This window comes from Hemicordylus capensis, chromosome 5 (assembly GCF_027244095.1).
Source record: "Hemicordylus capensis ecotype Gifberg chromosome 5, rHemCap1.1.pri, whole genome shotgun sequence".
NCBI classification, from domain to species: domain Eukaryota; kingdom Metazoa; phylum Chordata; class Lepidosauria; order Squamata; family Cordylidae; genus Hemicordylus; species Hemicordylus capensis.
The window spans coordinates 229,519,196-229,546,212 of NC_069661.1; the positions used below are offsets into that span (position 1 = coordinate 229,519,196).

Sequence of the window (27,017 nt, forward strand, 5' to 3'; positions counted from 1 at the left end):
CCACAGATGTTTTCTCAGGTTTGACATGGCAGCTTCCGCTTATCCTGCAAGGCAGAGTGTGGTTCCAGAGTGCCAGCTGCTGTATTCTGTTAATGATAAATGAACTTGCTCAGCACGGAGCCTGTGGCTGGAATGCAGGACAGCTGAAGCCCAGATCACGCTATTGACCATTCCCACCAGGCCTTCCTTCGTATAGTGCTGGTCATATGAAAAATTCAGCCAACATATAATTAACAGACACACACCAAGGTAAGGAACTTAGGGGTGCAGAGGAAATACTTGAGGAACAACCCACTTAGATTTTGTTGTGGGGGAGAGGCGAAAGACACTTTTGTGGGGCGGTATGTTTTGGAGATTGAAAACATGTAATTAGGTTTGGGGGGAGTTGAGTAAAATGAGGGAGGTACTCCTCAAATGCTTAGCAGGATAATTTGCACCCCTGAAGGAACTGGCCATATCACTACTTTCTTCTTCCACTATCAGAGGCTAATGTTACGAAATAAAGAAAATGGTCAAAGTGGGTGGGAAGCAGGATTTTCGTTCCATACGGCTGCATGAAACCTGTAACAGAAATGTAGAATTTCTTGTTATGAACACAGGTTGGCAGAGTGGGAAGCCACATTTTCTCTTTACATTTCTTTTACAATCTTACTTCGCTTAAAAAAATTTTTTTTTCTAAGTGTGGACTCCGTTTAAAATTATTTGAGGCAAAAGCATAGTGTAAAAAGAAATTCAAACACACATATACAGAGTGTGCTGATATTTAGCATTTCACTTCAGGGTGGATTGTTATCTAAGCAGAATATGTATATTTTGGTTTGTGTGTGTGTGTGTGTGGTTATGTGTGTGTGAGAGAGAGAGAGAGAGAGAGAGAGGGCATGGGGAATGGCGGGGGAAATTCATGCTTTTAAAATAAAGTAGTATGCATAAGACAGGGCTGCAGACTATTTTAAAAGTATGAAATTAATTAGTTTTGACAAATCAAATTAGTCAATTAGTTTTGGCTGATCAAAAAGGTGCTCTCAGTTGGGCAGTAAAATGTTAAAACATGAAAATGATTTTTAATATTTACAAAAGTTGCTGTCGCATCATCACAGAAGAGGACTTTTTCTTCAGAAGTAGCTTTTTATTCATACACAGATCCATGAAGACCTAATTCACTGATTAATCAACGGAAACTCTTTGAGTTAATCAACTAAGATTTCTATAACTGGGTGACAGCCCTATAGCTATGCAAACAAATAACAGGGAGTAGGAGGAAGCCATCCCCAGCATGACAGAGTTGGCAAGCCTCTTTTGAAATTAGTTTTCAGTTTTGCTTGGAAGATAAAGTCCATCTTTCAACAATCTCTGATGGCATTGAACAATCTTTGAAGAATCTCTGATGACTTTTTATCTCACACTTTTTGCCACTGCTGCTTTGTGTTTTGTGTATTATTGTTTCATATGGGCAGGCAGGTGTTCTGCAACATGAGGACTGTACCCCCCGAAAGTGGAGAGCGATATTCTGTACTCTCCATTTTCTGGGAGTACGCTCCTCGTGTTGACTTTTAAAATGAACACATGCACAGCCACATGCTGCTGCATGTTTGTTGAATGAAACAAGAATAACTGTGCATTTACTGTATACAGATTAAAAAATGGGCCACACAATTAAAACTTACAGAGTTTTAATTAGTTTTAATTGTTGTAATGCTCTAACCTGGTTTTCAGGGTTTTAATTGTTCTTATTGTTTAATTGTTTTTAAAGATGTTTTAATTGTTTTTTGTTTATTTATTTATTTTATTATTAAAACTTTCAAAAGGCTCAGGGCGGTTTACATTAAAACACCATTAAAATCAATTAATAACATGTTGGTGTTATTAATTGGTGTTTATATTTATATTTCTGTTTTAATTGTTGTTGGTTTTAATGGTTTCTGTTTTAATTGTAAACCGCCCTGAGCCTTTTCGGAAGGGCGGTATAAAAATCGAATAAATAAATAATAAAAATAAATAATAAAAGGGGGACACACTGAGTTGACATCCTTCTAAGCCAGCGTGGTGTAGTAGTTAGAGTGCTGGAGTAGGACTGGGGAGACCCGAGTTCAAATCCCCATTCAGCCATGAAACTAGTTGGGTGACTGGGCCAGTCACTTCTGTCTCAGCCTAACCTACTTTACAGGGTTGCTGTGAAAAAGAAACTCAGGTATGTAGTACACCACTCTGGGCTCTTTGGAGGAAAGAGCGGGATATAAATGTAATAAATAAATAAATAAATAAAATCCTTCTGTTACCTATCCTGATGTCCTTCTGGTACATTCCTTTGAATGTATAGCATAGGCAGGGGGCAGTTCATTAGAACCATCACCTTACACATGCTCCAAATACTAGTTTATAGCATTTGGGTAGCATACAGAGTGGCAATTCCCTCCACCATGCCAATAAAGGACTGTACTGGGAGGATGTCGGGACATCTGTGAAAGACATCAAGACAGGCACACTCCCCTTTTAACAAGTTCTTGGGGGCAGGGGGTAGGGTGGCACAGGAAGAGCATTTTATCCTGAGGCTTGCCTTTTGTATTTGCTTTTGTTCCATTCGCTACTGTATCTTGAGACGACATACCTCTATTCAAGTGTTTGCCTTGACTTTATGTCAATGACTGTTATGCTGTTGTTATTCTTTTTATTAATAAAAAAAATACTACCTGGGCCAGGCACAGAGCATCTTCTGCACCTCTAGTCCCCCCCGCCCCGGTTTCCCCTCTGTTCTCAGCCCTCCGCCCCCCCCAGCTGTTTTCATTCCCTGCCCACCCGCCTGGAATCGGTGCCGTTTTCTCCCCCTTCCGCCCACCTGCCGCTTCCATTTTCTTTGCCTGGCCACCCACCGCTATTTTCTTCCCCCATTTTCTCCCCCCCCCCCCGCTCGCCCACAAGCCTGTCCACTGGCACTGCCTCTTTCTTCTCCCCCTGCCAGCATCTTGCTCGCAAACTCTCGCGAGAGCTGCCACACATGGGATTAGCAACAGGTACGCCTTAGAGAAATATATTTATAAATATTAGGGGAGACAAGAATCCCTTTTCTCTACTTTTTCACTTGTTTTGACAATCCTTGGCCTAGCTTTGCCCAGGACCAGAGGCGTTCACTTTGTTGGGTGAGAGGCCCGCTTGCATAATATATATGTTCCGGGCAGGCACCTACGTCTCTCCCTTAGGGGTGTTATACACATGACAAATCTCACCTTTGCCAAGAACTGCATAAGTGGCCTTAGGTATGTCACTCCCTCTTAACTTCAGTCTTCCATCCTTCTCATCCTAAAGATGGGACTAATAATATCCATTTATCTTGCAGGGCTGTTGTCAGGATTACTGAGATAATTTATGTGAAGTTTAAAAATATTTTAATTCACTTTTTCATAGGATACAAAGGTAAAACAAATGAAGAAGAACACAGTAAAACCATCCTACATTACCAAAGTGACCAATTTGGAGACAATAATATATAGTACAGCTGTAGGAAGAAAATATATACAGAGTAATCGAAGGAAGTGCCAACATCAAGTTGTTGTTTTTAAGGATATTTATATACCACTTTTCAACAAATAAGTTCCCAAAGTGGTTTACCCAGCAAAGTTATAAGAAAATGATTGCCTGCCCCTAAAGGGATCACAGCATAAACCAGGGCTGCACAACTTCAGCCTTCCTGCAGATGCTGGACTTCAATTCCAATAATTCCTGACTGTTGGCCACTGTGGCTGGGGATGATGGGAGTTGTAGTCCAATAGCAGCTAGAGGGCCCAAGCTGTACAGCCCTGGTCTAAACATAAAGTAAACGTCACGCCAGCAACAGCCACTGGGAGGAACGCAATGCTGGGGTGAATTAAGACAACCGTTCTTGCCCTGCTTATTATAAGAGAAACACCACAGTAAAAGGTTAGCAGGAAGCCTTGATGCAAAGCCCCTGCACTGGCCTCCCCACAGTCTTACAGCTGGCAGTGCAATGGCAGAGTTTCCCACCCTGTCCATGTGTGAATTCATCTACACACAGCACTCTTGTGGTTATTCTGGCCCGTACAAACATCCCTTTTTGTCATGAGGGGTTGGCAAACTTAATAAGCCAATACGAGAAGAGATGAAAGCTTGCTCCTTTCTGAGCTTTCTCCTCCTCCTCCTCCTCCTCCTCCTCCTCCTTCTCCTTCTCCACCTCTTCTTCTTTTCCTCTCCTCCTCCTCCTCTCCTCCTCCTCCTCTTCTTCTTTTCCTCCTCTCCTCCTCCTCTCCTCCTCTTCTTCTTGATTTCCTCTCCTCCTCCTCTTCCTCTCCTCCTCCTCCTCCTCCTCCTCTTCTTCTCCTCCTCCTCCTCCTCCTCTTCTCCTTCTCCTCCTCCTCCTCCTCCTTCTTCTTTTTCATGGCAGGGCTCTTCGAGAACAGGCCCTCTGTCAAGACAAAGAATGATTGGGAAGCCTGTCTTTCTCTGGGGAGGCCTCGCTGGTGTTCACTCTCATTGGGTTGGCTGTTTAAGAAGATCTTTGCACAGTGAGTGTTTCCTGAAGAGGATTCTCATTTTATGTATGCTTCACCTGTCGTCAGTCGTGGGGCTGATCCTCACTTGCATGCCAATCACGATGTCTGAGCTCTCAACATATGTTTATTTTATTTATTTTGGCCACCATCTTTTGTACTGTTGGGGTTCAGACAGTACGTGCCCTTCCTTCCCCCACCCTTCACTCCTAGGTTGGGCTGAGTGATTGCCCTAAGGTCATCCAGTGGCCTTTGGGGAGGAGAGCTAGTCTAGTGGTAGGATGGGACCATAGCTCAGTGAAGAGCCTCTGCTTGCATGCAGAAAGTCCCAGGTTCCCCCTGTGGCATCTCCAGGTAGGGCTGAGAGAGACTCCTGCCTGAAATCTTGCAGAGCTGCTTCCAGTCAATGTAGACAATATTGAGCTAGATGGACCAATGGTGTGACTCAGTATAAGGCAGCTTCCTATGTTCCAGGGAACTTTATGGCTGGGTGGAGATTTGAATCCAACTCTCACCAGGCCTAATTTGAAACTCTAATGCTGGCTTTTCCAAACTTGGATCTCCAGATGTTATTGGACAGTACCCTTCATCCCCAGCCATAATGGGCTTCAACCACGGAGGCTCAGGTTGATGAGAATTTCAGTCCAATAACATCTTGGGACCCAAGGTTGGGAACAGCTATACGAGAAAGTATAATACTAAACTAAACATTTGGCTACACTAAATACTTGAGAAAATTGATGTGTTGCCTTCTAATGGTAACCCCCCAAATCTGCTTCTTCTCACATTTCATATACCTGTTTCCCCTATACCCATGTGCAGAAATGAGGTGTGTGTGAATACTTATTTAGTTAGACATTTCTAAGCCACCTTTCAGCATAAGGGTCCCATGGTGGTGGTATACAGTTAAAAGAATAAATAAGAACATGATACAATAATATTCAAAAGAAAACAAAATAAAGACACAGAAGCAGGAACTACTCTCAGTTCTTGACCCTAAAAGAGTACTCCTGAAAGCAGCTCCACAACTTGTTGGCATGCCCAAAATGCCTAGTGCTGAAAAAGAACCAGAAGTAGCACCGGGCAGGTTTTACTGGGGAGGACATTCCAAATACTGGGTGCCACAATACCAGGGAGGAGAGTTGATCTTGTGGCAAAGATAAAGGTAAAGTGTGCCCTCAAGTCAGTTCCAACTCTTTGCACCCACAGATCCCTGTGGTTGTCTTTGGTAAAATACAGGAGGGGTTTACCATTGCCTCCTCCCGTGCAGTATGAGATGTTGCCTTTCAGCATCTTCCTATATCACTGCTGCCCAATATAGTACCAGCAGGGATTTGAACCGGCAACCTTCTGCTTGTTTGTCAAGCATTTCCCTGCTGCCCCATTAGGTGGCTTGATCTTTTGGTAGCAAGTATGAGTTGTCTGCTAAGCAGGGTGTAAGACATTCCCCTTAGGGTATGGGGCTGTAGCTCAGTGGCAGTTCATCTGCTTGCATACAAAAGGTCCAAGGTTCCCTCTCTGGCATCTCCAAGTAGGTCTGGGAGAGACTCCTGTCTGAAACCTTGGAGAGCCACTGCCAGTCAATGTAGACCATACTGAGTTAGATGGACCAACGGGCACCTGGAAGAGCCCTCTTCCCTATCACCACCTGTTGAACTTCAGATGGTAATTGTGGGAACCTGAGGGAACACCTCTTATGAAAAAAGCATGGCCTGAACAGGCATATGGGGTAGAAGTCAGTTCTTCAGATACTCAGATCCCAAGCTGTTTAGGACTTTATAGGTAATGACTAGTACTCTGAACTACAAGATAGATCTCCCAGCTGAGGATACCTATTCATGCATTTTCTGAAGTAGTAGGCTCTAGTCCGTTAAAGCTTCCACCACCATGCATCTGTCCATCTTTAAGGTGCTACAAGATTGTGAGTCAGAGTGAGTCAGCACAGCACATTGATCAGTATCCTGCAGCACTGTAATGTGCCTCAGCATACATTGGTTGAGAAACGCTGGGGTAGGGTAGGGTACCTGCCGGGACATATTTTTGGGAGGTGCAGGCAGCTGCAGAGGAAAGGGGGGAACTGCCCCAAACCACACTTCCTTCACAGAAAGCCAGCACGGTTGCATTGGCATGGCATTAGGCTAGATGTCAGCCAGTAAGGAGAGCCAGCATGGTGTAGTGGTTAGAGTGCTGTACTAGGACCAGGGAGACCCTAGTTCAAATCCCCATTCAGCCATGATGCTTGCTGGGTGACTCTGGGCCAGTCTCTTCTCTCTCAGCCTAACTTACTTCACAGGCTTGGTCAATGTTTAGCTTGGTTACTTTACAGGGTTGTTGTGAGGAGAAACTTAAGTATGTAGTACACCGCTCTGGGCTCCTTGGAGGAAGAGTGGGATATAAAATGTAAAAAATAATAAATAACATAAATGTTAAGATGTAGTATCAGTAATAATAGCAGTAGTAATAATACCTCCCAATTCTATGCAGAAATGTGTACAGACATAACAACTTTTTCTTATCAAAATAATTTCAGAAACCAATGTGAACCTTTGCAGAAGATGGCTCTTCGTAACTTGTAAAAGCTGTAATCTACAGCGCAACCTCTGTACATAAGAACATAGGAAAACAGTCCTGCTGGATCAGGCTCAAGGCCCATCTAGTCTAGTGTTCTGTTTCACACGGCCCACCAGGTGCCGCTGGGAAGCCCACAAGCAGGAGCTGAGGGCATGCCCTTTCTCCTAAAGTTACTCCCCTGCAACTGGTATTTGGAGGGATCTTGCCTCTGAGGCTGGAGGTGGCCTATAGCCCTCAGACTAGAAGTCGTTGATAGACCTCTCCTCCATGAATTTATCCAAAGCTCAGAACACTCATCTTGAACTACAGACTTTCGCAATCTCCCTTAGGTATAAATGATGTTTTATGTTTCATTCTAGGTGGTGACTTCAAAGTTAATCCTTTGGTGAAGGATGCTCTGGACAGTGGAAAGCCCATTGTAGCTTTGGAGAGCACCATCATTACACACGGCATGCCATATCCCCAGAATTTGAGGTTTCAGAGCCTACGATTTTCTGGTGCAAAGAAAAGTTTCAAGCTGAGCTTGATTAAGGACTGTGCATTGCTTGGCATCTCTTTGGTGATTTATCAGTTGGTGACATGCAGATGTACCTGTGAACCACCTTCATTGTCATGTGTTGTGTCTGAAGTGGTGTCAGGTGAAACATTAGTGGCATTTGATCTGTGATAGTGGCTTCGTTATATTCAAGGCACTGGCTGTCACCACAGTCACCAACTGAGGAACATGCATGTTTAAAATTCAGTTGTGCACAAAAGCTTTGGAATGGGAGGTAGCCATTCCAAGGCAACAGTGAAGGATTTCTGTGCCCATGAAAAGTGGCCTTCAGAATAGCATCTTTTTTTGTCACTCTGTTGGAAAATGTTTGTCTAAATGCAGGTCCAGACTAGGCCTGTGGGGGGTCAGTTCCTCCCTTTTTGCAGCATGCAATGTTTTTGTGTTCAATAGTCTACCTCAAGAGCACTCTTCAGACATTCGTTGCAGTAGCACTCACGGCTGCAGCTCAGGAAGTGGGGAGGAAGTCCCGCCCTGCCACTGTCACTCACCCCCTCTTGCCAGCCGCTCATGGTTATGGCTCTGTTTGTCTGGAGGAAGAAGTGCCGTAATCGGGATGGCCAGTGCTTCCGTGAGCTGCAACCTGGATCGCCTGAGGTTCCTGCTTACAGAAGTGTCGGCCATCATGCTTATGGCGCTTCCCCCTTCAGACAATTGGAACCATAACAGTGAGCAGCCGGCTGGAAGGCATGAGTGAGCTGTAGGGTATCACTTCCTTCCCACCTTCCGAGCTGTAACCGTGAGCAGCACTGTACTCACTACTGCCTGAAGAGGGCAAAGATTTACTCATTAAGAAAAATAGCACCATGCAAGACACTGATTAAAAGTCAAACGGTTACTTCTGAGATTTTGCAGGGGGGGATTTAACCATGAGATGAAAACTAAATCCAAATATTTGTCAAATATAAGTTTATGCAGGGAAACAATAGCTGAAAGAAAGAGGAGGCTGGGTTGGATGCTGGAGTTTGTTTGTTTGTTTGTTTATTTAACATATTTTTATACTGCCCAAAACCTACGTCTCTGGGCGGTTTACAAACAAGATAAAAACGAAAGGAAAACATTAATTAAAAACAAAAACAAAACAAGAAATTTCAAACACAACAGTTTAAAATTGTAAAACAATATTCTAAAAACAACATTAAAACAGTATCAGTTAAAAGCCTGGGTGAACAGAAGCATCTTTAAAGAATTTTAAAAAGTTGTCAGAGATGGGGAGGCTCTTATTTCACTAGGGAGCGCATTCCAAAGCCTCGGGGCAGCAACGGAGAAGGCCCATCTCTGAGTAGCCACCAGACGAGCCGGTGGCAAATGCAGACGGACCTCTCCTGATGATCTCAATGGTTGTTGGGGTTCATGACAAAGACGACATTCTCTTAAATACCCAGGGCCTAAGCTGTTTAGGGCTTTATAGGTTATGACCAACAAAAACACCTTGTATTTTTGCCCGGAAACATATAGGCAGCCAGTGTAACTCCTTCAATACAGGAGTAATATGGTCTCTCCTAGATGACCCAGAGACCAGCCTGGCTGCCACATTCTGGACCAGCTGTAGTTTCCGGACTACGTACAAGGGCAGCCTCACATAGAGTGCATTGCAGTAATCCAGTCTGGAGGTTACCAGCAGATGTACCACTGTTTTGTCCCTAGAATCCTGGCTGCTTCATTGTTTCTCATCCCTTCTTTTTGTATCACCCTGTGCTGGATTGCTCTAGCATGGCCAGAGAGGTGGAAGAAATCGTGAGAACAAACGGATCAGTGCCAGCAACAATAGGCCTTTTAAAGGGATCCATCCATGTGGGCCTCCAGAATGAAGAACTTGAGTTTCTGGCAACAAGCAAGAATTTAGTGAAAGTATCTCGGAGAGACTTCCCCTACGTTCTCAGCCAGGTATTGGACTGAAATCTTTGTTGCTTTTATCTTGCCTTTACGCAGTATTGGCAGGCTGCACCTGGCCTCTGCAGAAGGCAGACTTCCATCACGGAAGCAGTGGCTGCAAACCCAAATACACTTGCCCCATTGACAGGGGTGGGCCAAGCCGTGTCAGATTCCCAGACGTTTTGACTGGGAATCCCATAATCCAGTCAAAATTATGATTCCCAGATGTTGTTGACTACAACTCCCACAATCCCCAAGCAAAAGCCATTGAGGCTGAGGATTCTAGGAGTTGTAGTCAACACCACCTGGGAATCCCTGTTAGAGGGAACACTGGGCTCACGGCATTGCAGTGCCAGAAGCAAGGTGCCAAATGCCACCTTACCTCATGACCCTGATGGGAGCCAGCTCTCTTTCAAAACTAACCTCTGCAAGCTTTGCAAGTAGCATGGGGCGCAGGGAGGAAAGAAGGTTGCCAGCAGCCCCCTCTTGTCTCCTCGAGCTTCATGCAAACTTTGCAAGGAGAGTAAGAAAAGGCACTCCTTGCAAACCTTGCAAGGGTCAGATCAGTCTTGAAGATCCACTCTACAGTGGAGCTGGTAGGGAGTATCTTGCCACCCTGCCATCTTCCCACTAACCTGCTGCCTGAGGCAACCACCTCACCTTGACTCATGAAAGGGCTGCCCTTGCCCACTGAGCACACATGGCAGGGAAGGCAACCTAGATGAGGACCATAGTAGGGATAAGAACATAAGAACAGCCCTGCTGGATCACGCTCATCTAGTCCAGCATCCTGATTCACACAGTGGCCCACCAGATGTCGCTGGAAGCCTACAGGCAGGAGTTGAGGGCATGCCCTCTCTCCCTGCAACTGGTACTCGGAGGCATCCTGCCTTTGAGACTGGAGGTGGCCCACAGCCCTCTGACTAGTAGCCGTTGATAGACTTCTCCTCCATGAAGTTATCCAAACCCTCTTAAAGCCATACATAAAGCCCTACCACCACCATACGATGGTTCCCATCCAGACTGAGACCCCCCACCTCATGACCTTCTATTGACTAAAGAAAAACGTCTTCTGCAATGCTAAGGTTGCCTTTAATGTTGCATGCAGTTTGACTCTTGGAGAGACCGTGCCAGAAGTTGCCTTTCCTCTTACAATGTTATTGCTGATCCCGGTGCAGACTGTTTTCTTGGGCCATGTGCAATCTGGATGATGACTGGCTATTCTATGACAGGGCTTGTCTGGTGGTACTACTGTGGCAGGAACCATGATTGTAGCACATAAAGTGAGGATCCCCGTGTTTGTGACAGGAGGCATCGGAGGGGTTCACCGTGGAGGAGAGAAAAGTAAGAAAAGCATTATATGAATTCAACATCAAGTCAATTCCTAAATGCGATTTCTGGTCTGTTATACACTGGGGGGGGGGGGGTGGAGAAGGGAAAACGGACAAAAAGGAGTCTCCCCAAAGTGCCTCAAAGAACCTTTATGGTGCCCAATGTATTGTAAACAACTCCTTTATCGAGGGCTGTGTGAAAACAAAATTAAGGTTGTTCTCACGACCAGAGACCCCTGGATAGGAGCGAGTTAAACCAGGAATCTCTGGTCATCTGATCCAGCAGCTCCAGTCCTGGGTAGCCCAGATCTGCTATCCGGGCTAAAAGTGAGGTAGTAGGAAAACAGAGCCTGTTCCTACCTCTTCTTTGGGTCGCCTGGAGGCTTTACACACAGGGCTTCTACCCCGAATCTACTTCATAGGAGAGTGTGTGTGTTTGCACACCAGCCAAATCTACCCCGAAGTCCCTTTGAGATTCTTGGACCCACTCCACACACAAATCGGGCTTTGTGATGCGAATTCTAGCTTATCTCGGATTTCTGGATTTTTAAAAGGCTGGTTTTAAGCTACTTTTTCTGAAAACGCTGGAGCAAATAGGGAGAGGCACTGACGTAGAATCATTAGCATGATAAGAGGGATGTTCTCTTTAGCAATGCAGATACCTGAGAGCAGAGGGGAGGAGCTGCTTCCCTCAATGCTGCAAGTGTAGTTCGAAGTGGCTTAGCTCAACATTTATCCCAAAGCATGAAGCCATGTGTGAATAACTCCCAGTGCAGCTGCTGCATTCAAACTGCTCCCAGGTGGCCGGCAGCTATGATTACCATAAATTTCTGAGGCTTGTGAGGCAAGGGAGAGGAGCATTGTTGCTGTCCTCAGAGTTGCCTCTCCACTGCTCACACAGTGCATCGTGGCATACTGGAGGACCCAACTTGGTTTTCCCAGCTCCTGATCTTGGCTATGGAGATCACTTGCACCTTTCGTGTGGGCGCAAGTGGCAGAGCTCTGAACAGGCTCTGGTCATCCGGGAGCAAGAAGGTAGGATCCTGCCTTCCCTCCAGCTCCCGCACCCCCCTGCCCTGTTTGGTCATGGGAACAAGCCCATTGTCTTACCTCCAAAGACTGTACAGAGACAGTTTGCAATTTCTACACAACACAAAACACATGTCTTCAACAAAGCTTTCTCAGCTTTTAAAAACTTGTTTTTAAAATTGTTTTGGCTATTTAATTGGTGTTTTATGGTGTTTTAATTGTTAACTATTATTTTATGCAGTTTTATAATTTTCTGTTTTGTTAATTGATTTTAATGGTGTTTTAATGTAAACTGCCCTGAGCCTTTTGGAAGGGCGGTATAAATTTTTTAATAATAAATAAATAAATAAATAAATAAATAATAAAGCAATATTGAAAGTCTATGAAAACATTTCCACAAGATGAGATTTTTTTATTCTGTGTGTGGAAATACTTTAATGTTCTTTTTATACAGTTTGTATAAATGGTAAACTGTCTTTATACAGTCTTTGAAGACAAGACAAGATTGTAGGGCTGTTAACACAAGTGCCAGAAGGATAGGAGGAGAGACCAGCCTGAAGTAGAAGAGCTGAGTGCACACTCCTGATTTTTGGTTGTGTGCTTGCAAACGTAAATGTAGGAGGCAGGGAGAATGATCGTGTGTGAAGCAGCCACTGGGTACGATGAGCACACCATCCCCAGATTCTATCCCCAGCATTTTAATGAGGTAGGAGGAAAAGCCGCCGTATCCAGCTGCTGCCTCACACACAATCACTCTCCTCTTTCTACCTTAACGTTCGCAAGCACATGGCCAAAAATCGGAAGCACACTCAGCTCTCCCACCCAGGCTGGGCACTCCTCCTACCCTGCCAGGGGTTGTATGAACAGCTCTACTCTCTTTGATAGGTCCCTTGATAAAGTATTTGTTATCCAAAGCATGTTGGGCGCAGCAAGGTTCTTTGAGGAGTCTCCCCCTTGTGTTTTCCTATTTGATTCCTTCCCTGGTTTTCTCGTTCTGTTATATCCCAGCAGAATGAGACAGAAATGAGGAGGAAGTGTCTTGAGGTGTAGAATGGACTGTGTAATTTCAGACTGAAAGTAGCGGTTTGCACGCTTTTGAACACTCCACATAAAAACCCATTCTGCAGTCAGAAAACTAGTGCAGCAGGGAGTGGGCTTGTTGTGGTCCAGGCCTGATTTATATACTAAATATGCTCATTAGCTAGCATACAAAATTAGGCCTGTCCCATAGTGTCACCAAGTGACCAAGTTCTTTTATATAGTGACCATGTAGGATCTGGACGCAAGGAAGAAAGGACATCAAACCAATCCTAAATTATTCAATGGGCTTTATTGAGTATAACAACATCAATCTAACTGAGCAAAAAGCAGAACATTCTATCAGTATTACTAACAGTATTTCAACCCTAGCCAGCACCAATATTCACCCAGTGTTCCTAACTAACATATGTGTGTGTATTAAATCTTTCTAGAGCCTAATACAATTCAGATATAGATGGAAAGGGGGGGTAAGGAAAGCTGAGGGCTGGCATGGTTTGGGGAGATCAGGAATTAGTAGAGGGACGAGGGGAAGGGGTAGGAAGGGGAAAGGATGAAGGGATCCAAGGCTTGTAGAGGCAGCATATTACCAGGATCAGAGGCTGGAGAGCGGTGGATCTTTCAGCTGAAGGAGCGAGGCTTCTGGCTGGAGACAGGAGCTTTTGGATCAAGCATGCAGTTTGCTCAGAGCACGGCTGAGAGTCGGAGTACCATGGCTGGGGAAGTCTTGACTTCTCACTGCGCAGTAGAAGTCACAGACAGCTCCTGTCCATGGACAGAGTTCCTGCTTGTTGCCCCACGGCTTAGCAGCAAACTCTGGGATTGCTTGTGAGCAGATCTTGCTTGTAGGCACAAGATTGCTGTAGGCACAAGACTGCTTGCTCTCTGTCCAATAAGCTTCATTCTTTATAGTTGTATTTTCCTTTGATCTCTCATAGAGTCTGAAATCTCCTCATCTTTTCCTGGGTTTCCAAAAAGGTGACAACTTGCTGTTACCTTCTGGATATCATCTTTTAATTATTCAGCCAGTCCAGAGAGATCTCAATCTCATCTTCTGTTAGCTGCTATCTTGAGGAGGGGACGTTGCCCAAAGCAAATCTGCATCTCTGAGTTGCAAATGGGCCCCCAGATTTGCTAGCCTGGTCCCAAAAGGTGTTAAAAGTCAGGAGTTAGTGAGAGAATTAGTTCTATTTGTGTGAGACAGCAATTACATTATTTCTTGTGTACCTCTATCTAGTGTTTAATTATAACCAGAGAATATTTAAAGTAACATAAAAAGGGGTACATGTGTGAGACGAGTTAATCAATACATTTGACTGAGGCAAAAGCATCCTGTCAGTGAGGAAAAGAGATAATTTCAGCAGTGTGAGACTGGTAATTAAGCCTGACCCATTGAGTCTCTTGTGAGTTCCACAAACACTGATAAACAATGCTAGATTACCCCTGCCTCTACAAATCATTTACCAGGCATTACTCAGGCAGATCTGGGTGTCAATTCACCCTGAGTCCAGGCATTTAATTGAACTCTTACTATAAAATGAAATCAGACACAGGCCTGAATTCCATATACTTCTAGGTTGGTACCTCTGAGTCTAATATGTTGTGGTGCCCATAACAGGCTGAGGACCCTCTCTTCCTGTTGTTGTTGTTTTTTTAAAAAAAACTTGTAGAGAACTTGGTACATGGGAGAGCAATACAAAATGGCACCCGGCCACCTGAAGTGGTACAGTCCATTTTGTCACCTCATGTAATAAAAGGCTGATGTCTATTTACTCATTACTGTACCTGGGTACAAAGAGAACAGGAGCGCACCAGGAAGCCCCATCCGCATGTTGATATAGCCCCACCCCCATTCTGTCCACAATCACAGCAGATATCTGAGGAGACAAATACTGTACCGGAAGAGAGAATCTTCCAGTATTAGGAACATCTCAAGAGGACTTTATTTGACCTGACCTTTTATGATAGGCCTAGCATTTGATTATCACTCTGAAGCAGCAATATCAGGCCATACTAGGGGTTTAGCACTTATAATTTGCTATTTATAGTGCTTCAATGCATTTCTGTCTCCACACCTAGCAGAATCGCTTGTGAAAAATAAGCACATTAGGGATGTGCAGAACGTACTGAGCTCAGAACGTTCTCGCTCAAAATGGGTCATTGTGAGTGTTCAGTTCTGAAACAAATGTCCTTCCAATGAAGGAGTCATTCTGTTGGAACAACTGTCTCAACTGGGTGTTCTGACAGGACATTCCGGGCATTTGTGTTCTGCAGAAATGCCTGGCACATTCCATCAGAACGACCAGTCAAGCCAGTCATTCTGATGGAACAAGCCCTTCATTTGAAGGATGTTCTGTTTTGGAACAGAACAGTCTCAATGGCCCATTTTGAGTGAGAACATTTCAAGCTCGGAATGTTCTGCACACAGAGGTGCACCTTGGTAATTTTGGAGTCTGGACCTAAAGGCCTTTGGAGGCCCACTCCCACCCCTGCAAATTAAGCATCATGCTCCACCAGGTGACTACACCACCTGGGACAGACTAAAGAGGATTTGGGGGCCCCCAGGGGCTGTGGAGGCCCTGGACTTTGGCCCCGAAGTCCAGGGGTAAGAGCGCCTCTGTCTGCACATCCCTAACATATATGCAAATGTTCTTAATGTGTGCACAAGATTTATAATGCAACTTTTCTTGGTTCATAGTTTAGATTATTTTGATGCCAGATTTTGATGCAAGATATCTTTTTCCTGATTACCCCTTTTGGAGGCAATGAAGCTGGGTGATGGGGTCATCTTCAAAACATGTTCTCATCTGTCCTCTCCTTTTCAGCTTTGGATATAAGTGCTGACCTGACAGAGTTAGGCCGTACTCCAGTTGCTGTGATTTCTGCAGGTGTCAAGTCTATACTGGACATTGGCAGGACACTGGAATATATGGTAAGCTAGAACATATGGCAAGCAACCCAACATGCAAGATGGAGGATCTGGGCATAGGGGCTGGTGATGCTGGGTTTTTTCAATTCTGCAAGCACAGCTCTATTGAGAATTTGCTCCTCCGTGCTCCAGATGTAAGCTTGTAGAACTGTCAAGGCTGCCTTTCAGAGCTTTATACTTATAAAGCCCTTAATAGCTTGGGCCCAAGGTATTTAAAAGAATGCCCTCCTCGTTATGAATTCTGCCGCCTATCAAGATAATCAGGGGAGGTTCATCTGAGGGTGCCACTGGCGTCTGGTGGTGACTCAAAGTAGAGCCTTCTCTGTAGTTGCCTGTGGAATACACTTCCTGTTGAGATTAGAGCTGCTCCATCCCTGATGGCTTTTATGAAACAATTGAAGACACATCTCTTCAGCCAAGTTTGCTGCAGTGCTGTAGAGGGTGAAGATGCTTCTGGATCTGTCCTCTGTTGAGCTGGACCGGACCCCAAGGTCTTATACTTCTCCTGGCCTTTGATGGTCTTGGGGGTGGTTAGTTTTCATGTTCAAATACGGTCTCAGATGTTGTTCGGTTCTCACCCTCAGGACTGCTTGTAGCAGGTGACTCTGCATTACAGTCTTTATCTTTGGCATCCCAGGGCTTGGTGCAGGATGCTTAAAGGGGTTGTGACTAGGGATGTGCAGAACTGATTTGATCGCGAACTGAACCACCGCAAACCAGGCTGGTTCAAGCGGTTTGACTGAGAATAGCTTCAAACCTGTTTGAGCTGGTTCATCAAACCGACCAGCCCAGCTGATCTGTTTGACCGAACCAGTTTGCATGCCTGCGGTTCGGTCCGAATTCGGCTCAAATTCAGACCGAACAGCGTCAAATGCCCATGCATACCACTAGCTGTTACTATTCTCCCGTCCTGGTCGTCAGCCTTGATTGATTAAAAAAACTAGCTGCCAACTATTGCTTTCCTTCCTGGTCCCTTTAGCCATCAAGTCTTTTATCAACACTTCAAAGTGAGAATTTAGGAGGCAAAGAGGGAGAGAGGCAGGGTCACAATAGGGCTATTTTTCCATACAGGGTAAGGATGCCAGGCACTTAAAACAATGGCACAACACATTACAAAATACAAAAGTTACAGATTTCTGCTTATCATTTCCTAGGCTATGGCTCTAATAAATGAATGTAACTAACATGATGTTTGGGATTCGGCTAAGCTAGTTTTCTATAATATAGGCAGCAATCAGCAAAGTCTCTGTGGATCTTTCAACAGAGTCCATTTCACAATATTCTTGGTTGGCATTATCTTTCCCTTCACATTATTTATTATTTATTTAACATTTATATACTGTCCACTAATGAAGTCTCTAGGTGGTTTACAATAACAAAACAACCCAAAAGATTAAACATTTAAAACATATATAAAATTTAAAATTAAAACAATAAAATTCAACTAAAACCACCAAAACAGCTGTAACAGCTGGTGGCTTCTGCTTCGAATTTGTCGTAAGCAAGAGAAAGTTTAAGAAAAGAAAGGAGGGAGAGGACTGGTGTGTTCGTAACAGCAGCAAACATTTATATATCTCTTTTCAATAAAAGTACTCAAAGCAGTTTACACAGAAAAGCAAAGAATAAATAAGATGGTCCTCTGTCCCCAAAGGGCTTACAATCTTAAAAGAAACATAAGGTAGACTCCAGCAACAGCTACTGGTGGGCTGCTGAACAGGGTTGAATAGAGACAGTTGCTCTCTCCTGGAGGCTTTAGAGATAGGGCTTCTACCCTGAATCTCCAGAAGAGAGCGTGTGCGTTCACACACCAGCCAAACCTACCCCGAAGTCCCTTCAAGATCCTTGGACCCACTCCACACACAAGTCGGGCTTTGTCTTGTGAATTCTAGCTTATCTCTAGTATTTCTGGGTTTCTAAAATGATGGTTTTAAGCTACTTTTTCTGAAAATGCCCGACCAAATAGGGAGAGGCACTGACTAGAATAATTAGCATGATAAGAGGGATACTCTCTTTACAAATGCAGATGTAGCTCTTTAGTAATCTCTCTCTCTCTCCGTCCCCGCCATTGGCTAGAAGGAAAACACTATATGAACTTGTATCAAAAGCAAACCTGAGAGCAGAGGGGAGATGCTGCTTCCTGTAATGCCGCAAGTGTAAGTCAAAGTGGCTTCACTCAGTATTTACCTTGTAGCATGAAGCCATGTGCGAATAACTCCCTGCTAAATATAAGATAATCACCACTTTAAAAGGTGCCTCTTTGCTTACTCTAAAGGAGTCACATCTCTCTCCCCCCCAGTTCTTCCAACACTCTTGCTGAGTGTTGGAAGAAGGCGGGGAGAGATAGGGAGAGAGAGGTGATTCCTTTAAAGGTGCCGTCAAGTCGATTTCGACTCCCTCCTTTAGAGACTCTTAAATTGTTTATCTGACCCAGACAGCCAGTGTGGTTAGAGTGTTGAGCTCAGATTGGAGAGAACTAAGTTCAGTTCCCTACTGAACCAAGAAGCTCCCTGACTGTCTTTGACTTGAGAGCCAAAGGCTTTGACTTGAGAGCCACATGCCATTTTTGAATGGAAAAGAAGCCTATAAATTAATAATATACAACCGATTCCCATTTGTGTTTGCACTCATTTCTTGAATGTCATTTCCTCCAGGTGATTGTAATCTCTTATTTCTTTGTCTCTGGTATCATGATAACTCTGTTGATTTACTCTTCGGTAAATGCATGCATGATAAATGAAGAAAGACCAGGCACCAATGCTAGTTCCTTGTTAACTGGTTGTCTTGCTACCCCCTCCCAGAGGAAAAAAGTGTAACATTTTATGTAAATGTCTGTATGACCTATTCCTTTACACCAGGACAAGGCCGGATTCTGACATGCTGAGGCCCTAAGCTAGGTCAAGCTTAAAAGACCCCCATAGCATTACAAAAAAAAAAAAAAAAAAAAAAAAAAAAAAAAATCTAACAAAAGGGACATTGAAAATAGAAATTATAAAGCTTTATTTTTACTTGGCAGACGTGCAATGAAAATGGCAACTAATCATCTAACAAATATCTTGTTATCTTTTCATAAGCCTATTTGCATTAGAAGTGCCTTTAAATGAAAATGCATTATGTAAAACTTGAAATCTAGTCATTCCACACACACATACCCCCCACCCCGGTATTCAGAGGCCCCTCATAAAGTGAGGCCCTAAGCTATCGCTTACTTAAAGGTAATGTGTGCCATTGAGTCGGTGTCGACTCCTGGTGACCACAGAACCCTGTGGTTGTCTTTGGTAAAATACAGGAGGGGGTTACCATTGCCATCTCCCACGCAGTATGAGATGATGCCTCTTCAGCACCTTCCTATATCGCTGCTGCCCAATATAGGTGTCTCCCAAAGTCTAGGAAACATATCAGCCGGAATTTGAACCGGCAATCTCTGGCTTGCTAATCAAGTCATTTCCCTGCTGTGCCATTAGGTAGTCTTCTTGTGCCTAAATCTGGTCCTGCCAGGGCTGCACAACTTGGGCACTTCTGCAGATGCTGGACTCCTCCTCCCATCAAACTTGACTATTGGCCACTGTGTCTGGGGACAGTGGGAGTTCAGGAGTGGAGCGAGGCTGGTGGCAGCCTGTGTGTAGCCGCCGCGGCCCCTTGGCCCCGCCCCCGTGTCTGACATCAGACGCGCCCAGCTAGCCATGCTTCCATGTCTGACGTCAGATGTAGGCACGTGGTCTCCCTTCCAAATGGGGCCACGCAGCCCCGTTTGAGAGGGAGATTGATTGGCCCCGCTGTGTTGGCAGCGGGATCAGGAGCAGCTCTCTCTGCCTTTAAGGCAGGAAGAGTTGCTCCGGCCGCGCTGCCAATGTAGCGCGGGCCAATTTCGGCTCCAAATGGGGCTGTGTGGCCCCATTTGGGACCGAAGTAACACCCCCGTGTCAGATGTGGGGGGGCGTGTCTGAGGCCACACTCGCAGCCCCTGGTTGGGTGCGGCCTGGGTTCTTTGAACCCATTCGCCCAATATTGGCTTTGCCCCTGTGGGAGTTGTAGACCAAAATCAGCTGGAGGGCCAAGGTTGTGGAGCCCTGCTTAACACTGAGGATCAGGCAACAGCCAGGTTGAAAAAATGTACCATCCGTGCATGTCAAGCTGGTCAAGGAGCAAGTCAATTGAGCAATCAGATCCCACATTTGTTCTAGCAGAGGGGGAGCTGCCGTGTGCACCTTATGCACTGGGTTTTCTAAAACAAGGCTGCACATCTTCGGCCACCCAGCTCTTGTGGCACTGCAGCTCCCATCATCCCTGACCACTGGCCACTGTGACTGAGGATGATGGGAGCTGTAGTCCACCACCGGAGGGCCAGAGTTGTGCACTTAAGAAATGTGTTGGTTTAGGACAGGCCTGCTCAACTTTATCCCCTCCAAGCTGTTTTTTTGACTACAACTCCCATAATTCCAAGCCTCAGTAATTGGCCAGTAGCTAGGGATTATAGGAGTTGCAGGCTAACATTTGCAGGAGTGAGGAAGTTGGGCAGCCCTGGTCTAGGAGTACTGCGTGTGAGAGGGCATTGGTTCAAATTCCATCAGTCCCATGCAACTAGGCAAAAGGAACTGCCCTTTATGCTATTTTAATATCAGTCAATCAATTTACTTACTTACTTACTTACTTATTTATTTACTTATTTAACATATTAGTATCCTGCCCGCTACCCAAGTCTCTAGGCAGTTTACAGCAATAAAACCAAGAAATTTTAACAATCAAAACATATAAAAATATCAAATTAAAATACCCATAAAAACTACCAAATAGCTTAAAAACTTGGCTGAAGAGATGTGTCTCCAGTTGTTTCCTAAAAGCCAACAGGGAAAGAGCAGCTCTAATCTCCACAGGATGTGAGTTCCACAGCTCTGGGGCAACTACAGAGAAGGCTCTCCTTTGTTGCCACCAGATGAGCCAGTGGCACCCTCAGATGAACCTCCCCTGAAGATCTTAATAGGTGGCAGGGTTCATAACGAAGAAAGAGTTCTCTTAAATATCCTGGGCCCTAAGCCATTTTGTGGCTGTGCTGAAGTTTGCTGCCTGGGCAAGGACCATAGCTCAGTGGACCCTAGCCCCGGAGCAGTGAAGTCTTCACCTGCCATTATATCATTGGGTCTTCCCTGTTTACATTGGCAGGAAACTCAAGGTGTCTGTGTGGCCACTTATGGGGAATCAAGAGAGTTCCCAGCCTTCTTCTCCCATCAAAGTGGCTTCCAGGCCCCATATCAGGTGCAGAACGAGGAGGATGCTGCTAAGTTGATAGGTGAGTTGTGACTGGGATCAGGTGCTTGTTCCATGAATTGAAGTGATGGGGTTTCGGCTGTAACTGTTCCAACTTTCCCTTTTTGTCCATGGCTCTTTATTCTCAGAGCTGAAATGCTACACCCCGGGGCTGTTGTGGACTCCTAAGGCAGACCCGACACTGTTAAGAATTAAGGATGTGCACGAAGGGCTTGTGCAACCGCAGGCAGGGCAGGGATTGGTTCTTTTTAAAAGCAGGACCTTGCCTGCTCTTCCACTGCCCCACCACTTTTCCGGGTGCAGTGCTCGTGTTTCAAAAGGCTGCACGCAACTGCATGCGCAGTGGCCATGTGCATGCCGATGCCATGTGCAGGCTGCTGGGAGCAGTGATGCAGCCACATGAGGTTTTTTGAACAGTGAGCGCCATGCCTGGAAAAGCAATGGGGCAATGGAGGAGCAGGTAAGAGCTGGCTTACCTGGTTTTTAAAGGAACTGCCCCCCACCCCACTGAACTGGTTTGAATGCCGGCACCCAAACCATGTTTGGGCACATCCCTATTAAGAATATCTATCTATCTATCTATCTATCTATCTATTATATTATTATACCGCGTGGTATATGCATCCCTAGGCAGTGTATAAAATGTAAAAACAATATAAAAATCACCAATTAAAATCCACAAAACACAATAAAAGCAGCATAAAAGTTATTAAAACAAATTATTAAAATTAATTCTAATTTAAAGTCTGCTAGAACAGGATTGTCTTGAGGGTCTTCCTGAAAACAAGCAGAAAGAAGATGCTCCTATTTCAGTGAGGAGCACATTCCAAAGCCCCAGGGCAGCCACAGAAAAAGATGAGCTGGTGGCAGCAGTAACCTGATCTCTCCAGAGGATCGTAACAGGCGGCAAAGTTCATGACAGAGAAGGCACTCTCTTAAAAACCCTGGGCCCAAGCCATTGAGGGCTTTATAGGTGATAACCAACACGTTGTATTTCACCCAGAAACATATTGGCAGCCAGTGCAGTTCTTTTAAAATTGGTGTTATGGTCCCTTCGTGTTGTCCCAGAGACCAATCTGGCTGCTGCATTCTGTACCAATTGTAGTTTCTGGACTACATAAAAAGGCAGCCCTACACAGAGTGCATGACAGTAAGCCTGGAGGTTACCAGTATATGTACCACTGTTTTAAGGTCATTTGCCTCTAGAAATGGACATAGCAGACGTATCAGCTGAAGCTGATAAAAAGCACTCCTGGCCACTGCCTCAACCTGAGAAACAAGGGGAACTTTGGATCCAGGAGCACTCCCAAGCTACATACCTGTTCTTTCTGGGGGAGTGTAACCCCTTCTTAACAGACAGATCTAAACCATCTCTCAAGCCCCGACCCCCACAGTCAGTACCTCTGTCTTATTTGGATTCAACCTCAGTTTGTTATCCCTCATTCAGCCCATTACCACCTCCATGCAGGCATTAAGGGAAGATATGCCATCTCTTGATGAGATTGACATAGAGAAGTAGATCTGGGTGTCATCAGCATATTGATAACACCCAGCACCAAACCTCCTGATGATCTCTCCCAGTGATTTCATGTAGATGTTAAAGAGCATTGGAGCCTCGTGGAACTCCACACTGTAGTTCTCACTTTGCAGAATAACAGTCTCCAAATGACACCATCTGGAACCTACTAAAGAGGTAAGTACGGAATCACTGTAAAACAGTTCCACCCAATCCCACATCCCTCAGGCAGTCCAGAAGGATACCATGGTCAATGGTATCGAAAGCCGCAGAGAAATCCAAAAGGATCAAATGAGTCACACTCACTTTGTCGATAGCTAGTTGAAGACCATCCATCAGGCCAACCAAAGCAATCTAAACCCCATAGCCCACATGAAAACAAGTTTGAAATGGGTCTAGATAATCTGCATAATCCAAATCTGCCTGGAGCTGAGAGGCCACCACCCACTCAATCACCTTGCCCAACCATGGATGATTAGAAATAGGTCTGTAATTAGCTAATTCTGAAGGATCCAATGCAGGTTTCTTCAAAAGTGGTCCTTAAGACAAGGAGGCATCCTGCCCTCCTTCAAAGAAGCATTTATAATAGTTACCAGACCCTCTCGGATAATATGATTACCAGATGGGATAAGCCAAATTGGGCAAGGGTCAAGAGAACAGGTTGTAGGATGCACAGTCCAAAGCAGTTTGTCCACTTCCTCAGGACTCACAAACTGAAAATGATCCAATCTAATCCCATAAAAGGAGTTGCTGAACACCCCCACAGTAGACCCTGCCATTTAAAAAAAAAATCATTAAAAAGTCACAGTGAGTAACCAATGGTTCCAAATTTATATTCAAGGGGGAGGGAGTACATACTGGCCCCCTCACAACCCTAGACAATTCAGCTGAACGTGAATTTGTGGAAATAATAGGTGGAATAATAAGTGAATAGGTGATAGCAACAATGAGGGAAACTGTGGAAGCTCTGTTTGCACGACAGTCTGTTCTTAACAGCATCAGGGCTGTCTTAGGAGTCCACAGCAGCTCCAGGGAGCAACATTATGGCTCTGTAATGCTGCGCATCATGTCAGCCAGTGAAATTGACACATCAATTTCATCCTAGTAGGATTTGAGTGGATGTGTTTGCGCAACTGAAAATCATGCTTCCTTATTAGCTACTGTTACCATATTTTGCATAAGCAATCCTGTGGCTGCCACTGAAATTAACAATGAGCTACCTTTTACCCACAATATGCTAGGGGAAAGATTTCAATGGCGGGGGGGGGGTATTTTTAAAGAATAAATTTTGAATATATTTGTCAGATTTAAACTGTTATTGTTCTGAACAGATTTTTAACACTCAATAATCAGATTAATAATTCAAAAATGACATCCTGCCCAAGAGAAGCAAAGTTCTTTCTCAGATTCAAATGTATTATGATTTGAATTTACCATATATGGTAATTAATATTACTCAGTAAAATGAATAATGAATAATGTTTGAAGCTGACATCCTACACATTTCAAACTGTTCTTTTACTTCCTTTTTGCAAGGATATTAATAATGAAATCTCTTAAATATATAAAAATTATATTTACAGGTGGGCCTTGTTATACCCACTGTCCCAGCACCTGCAGTTTCGTGTATCCATGGTCGGGTCATAGGGACCCAGTTTCTTTATTCACGGGGCAAAAATAGAGTTATTTTTGCCTATCCTCAGTTCTTGAATAGCTGGAAATGACTTCTGACATAATTTCCTGTCACCATTTTGTAGCGCTGAGCCATTTCATGGCTCTTTTCTGCAAAACAACAACAACAAACCCCCTTGAAAAGGAACAAAAATAAGAGGATTTGGAAGTTTGGGGGGCATTGCAGGAGAGCAGGAGAGTAACATGCTGTGCTTATTTCTGATCCTCCATGGTGTTTTTTTTGTGATTTTCACTGTGCTTAGGAACCTAAACCTCCACTCTCAAATCCAATCCTTTATTCACAGTTTTGTTATCTGCTAAAATTGGCAGAGATGGAACGGGGGCTACCTGTATTACATATTTTGAAGAGTTTGTTTTGGGATTTCTTTTGTGCAAAATAAAGTCTTATTTCCGGATTATTTATTTATTTACTATGTTTATATACCGCCCTATTAAAAAAAAAAAAGTCCCTGGGCGGTTCACAATATAAAACCAATTAAAACATTAACATAATTAAAACAATTAAAAATACAATAAAAACTCTAAAGCCGAAGCTTACCTATAGATACCAAATTGTCCATAAACAATCCTGCCCCTTAAAGTAGCTGAAAGCACTACTTTTTATACCAGAATATGCTGAGGCAAAACTGTGAATAACTTTTTCTATGCAAAATGTGACTTTGCCCAATCAATGATGGGCCTCACCTACTAGTTGTTTGAAATTATATACTGCCTTAAAAAAAATAACCTCAAGGCAGTATACAACAGTTGATCAAAGAAATAAAAACAAATAGAAAATCAATAAAAACAATTATTACATTAGTGTGGCAGAAATACTGCCATTAGTGACAGAAGCTAAAAATGGTCAAACCAGGATATCTAAAAACAAAGAGACCAAGAAATTACTTTGGCTTCTAATGCAAAGACAAATCTTCAGCCACTTACGGAAGGTTAGGGGCAAAAGAAGGTTACAGATTTACTCTGGGAGGGCATTAGATATACTAGATGAAGAACAGATTTCAAGTGATGCCAAGGATTAATGGGACAAAAAAGCAATGATTGTCCCCTCTTTTATGTCTTTATTTTAAATATGAAAGCTAGCTGATAAAGTGATAGCTTCTCTTGGTCCTGTTATCTGTTGATTGGATTATGCACAACATGATTGCTGTGGCAGTTACAACTATTCTTTCTCAGCTAGGTCATTGACTTTGCAGTTGGGCAGTGGAGTGCTGATTGCAGTGCCATGCCCGAAGGATCAAGCAACTTCAGGGCAGCTTATTGAAGAGGCAATCCAGCAGGCTTTGAAAGAGGCTTGGTAAGAATCACTTCAGTCTTTCTCTTTTGTCGTAAATGAGCAAGGAAAGTAGGTGTAGCATAACAGTACAAGCAATGAGTTTGTAAAGGTTCAAATCTATTCTTAGCAGGGGCACATATACAATTGAGCAAATGTGTGCAATGAACACGAGACATCGCTAGGGGGAGCTGTGCCAGAATTTCCAATTTAAATAATAATTGCCCCGTAGGAGTCAATGGGAAACTCAGATATCAATAACTCCTTAATGGAACATAGGAAACTGCCATATACTGAATCAGACCGTTGGTCTATCTACAGTGAGGGAAATAAGTATTTGATCCCCTGCTGATTTTGTCCGTTTGCCCTCTGACACAGAAATGACCAGGCTATAATTGGAATGGTAGGTTTATTGTAGCTGTGAGAGACAGAATAACAACAAACAAACCCTCAAAAGCCCAGTGCCCAAAAGTCAGCGATGGATTTGCATTGTAGTGAGGGAAATAAGTATTCGATCCCTTCACAAAAGATGTCTTAGTACTTGGTGGCAAAACCCTTGTTGGCAATCACAGAGGTCAGACGTTTCTTGTAGTTGGCCACCAGGTTTGCACACAACCCAGGAGGGATGTTGTCCCACTCCTCTTTGCAGATCCTCTCCAAGTCAGAAAGGTTTCGAGGCTGATGTTTGGCAACCCGAATCTTCAGCTCCCTTCACAGATTTTCTATGGGATTAAGGTCTGGAGACTGGCTGGGCCACTCCAGGACCTTCATGTGCTTCTTCTTGAGCCACTCCTTTCTTGCCTTGGCTGTGTGTTTTGGGTCATTGTCATGCTGGAATACCCATCTACGACCCATTCTCAATGCCCTGGCTGAGGGAAGGAGGTGCTCACCCAAGATCTGACGGTACATGGTCCCGTCCATCGTCCCTTCGATACGGTGAAGGTGTCCTGTCCCCTTAGCAGAAAAACACCCCCAAAGCATAATGTGTCCACCTCCATGTTTGACAGTGGGGATGGTGTTCTTGGGCTCATAGGTAGCATTCCTCCTCCTCCACACACGGCGAGTTGAGTTGATGCCAAAGAGCTCGATTTTGGTCTCATCTAACCACAACACTTTCGCCCAGTTCTCCTCTGGATCATTCATATGTGCATTGGCAAACAGAAGACGGGCCTGTACATGTGCTGCCTTGAGCAGGGGGACCTTGCGGGCACTGCAAGATTCCAGTCCTTCACGGCGTAGTGTGTTACCAATTGTTTTCTTGGTGACTATGGTTCCAGCTGCCCTGAGATCATCGACAAGTTCCCCCCGTGTAGTTCTGGGCTGCTTTGTCACCGTTCTCACGATCATTGCAACTCCACGAGATGAGATCTTGCATGGAGCCCCAGACCGAGGGAGATTGACAGTTATTTTGTGTTTCTTCCATTTGCGAGTTATCGTGTCAACTGTAGTCAC

The 27,017-nt window shown here is 44.4% G+C and overlaps 1 protein-coding gene across 1 annotated transcript in view; it reads left to right on the forward strand.

Moving 5' to 3' along the window:
- Nucleotides 1-6,641: 6,641 nt before the first annotated feature.
- The window catches only part of LOC128327452 (uncharacterized), a 56,913-nt gene continuing 36,537 nt past the window's right edge, over nucleotides 6,642-27,017 (forward strand). Inside the window, exons 1-7 of the mRNA XM_053256251.1 lie at nucleotides 6,642-6,651; nucleotides 7,430-7,544; nucleotides 9,336-9,510; nucleotides 10,731-10,842; nucleotides 15,722-15,828; nucleotides 20,983-21,109; nucleotides 25,469-25,589. Coding sequence (XP_053112226.1) covers nucleotides 6,642-6,651; nucleotides 7,430-7,544; nucleotides 9,336-9,510; nucleotides 10,731-10,842; nucleotides 15,722-15,828; nucleotides 20,983-21,109; nucleotides 25,469-25,589 — 767 coding nt within the window. The remainder of the gene's footprint in view (nucleotides 6,652-7,429; nucleotides 7,545-9,335; nucleotides 9,511-10,730; nucleotides 10,843-15,721; nucleotides 15,829-20,982; nucleotides 21,110-25,468; nucleotides 25,590-27,017) is intronic.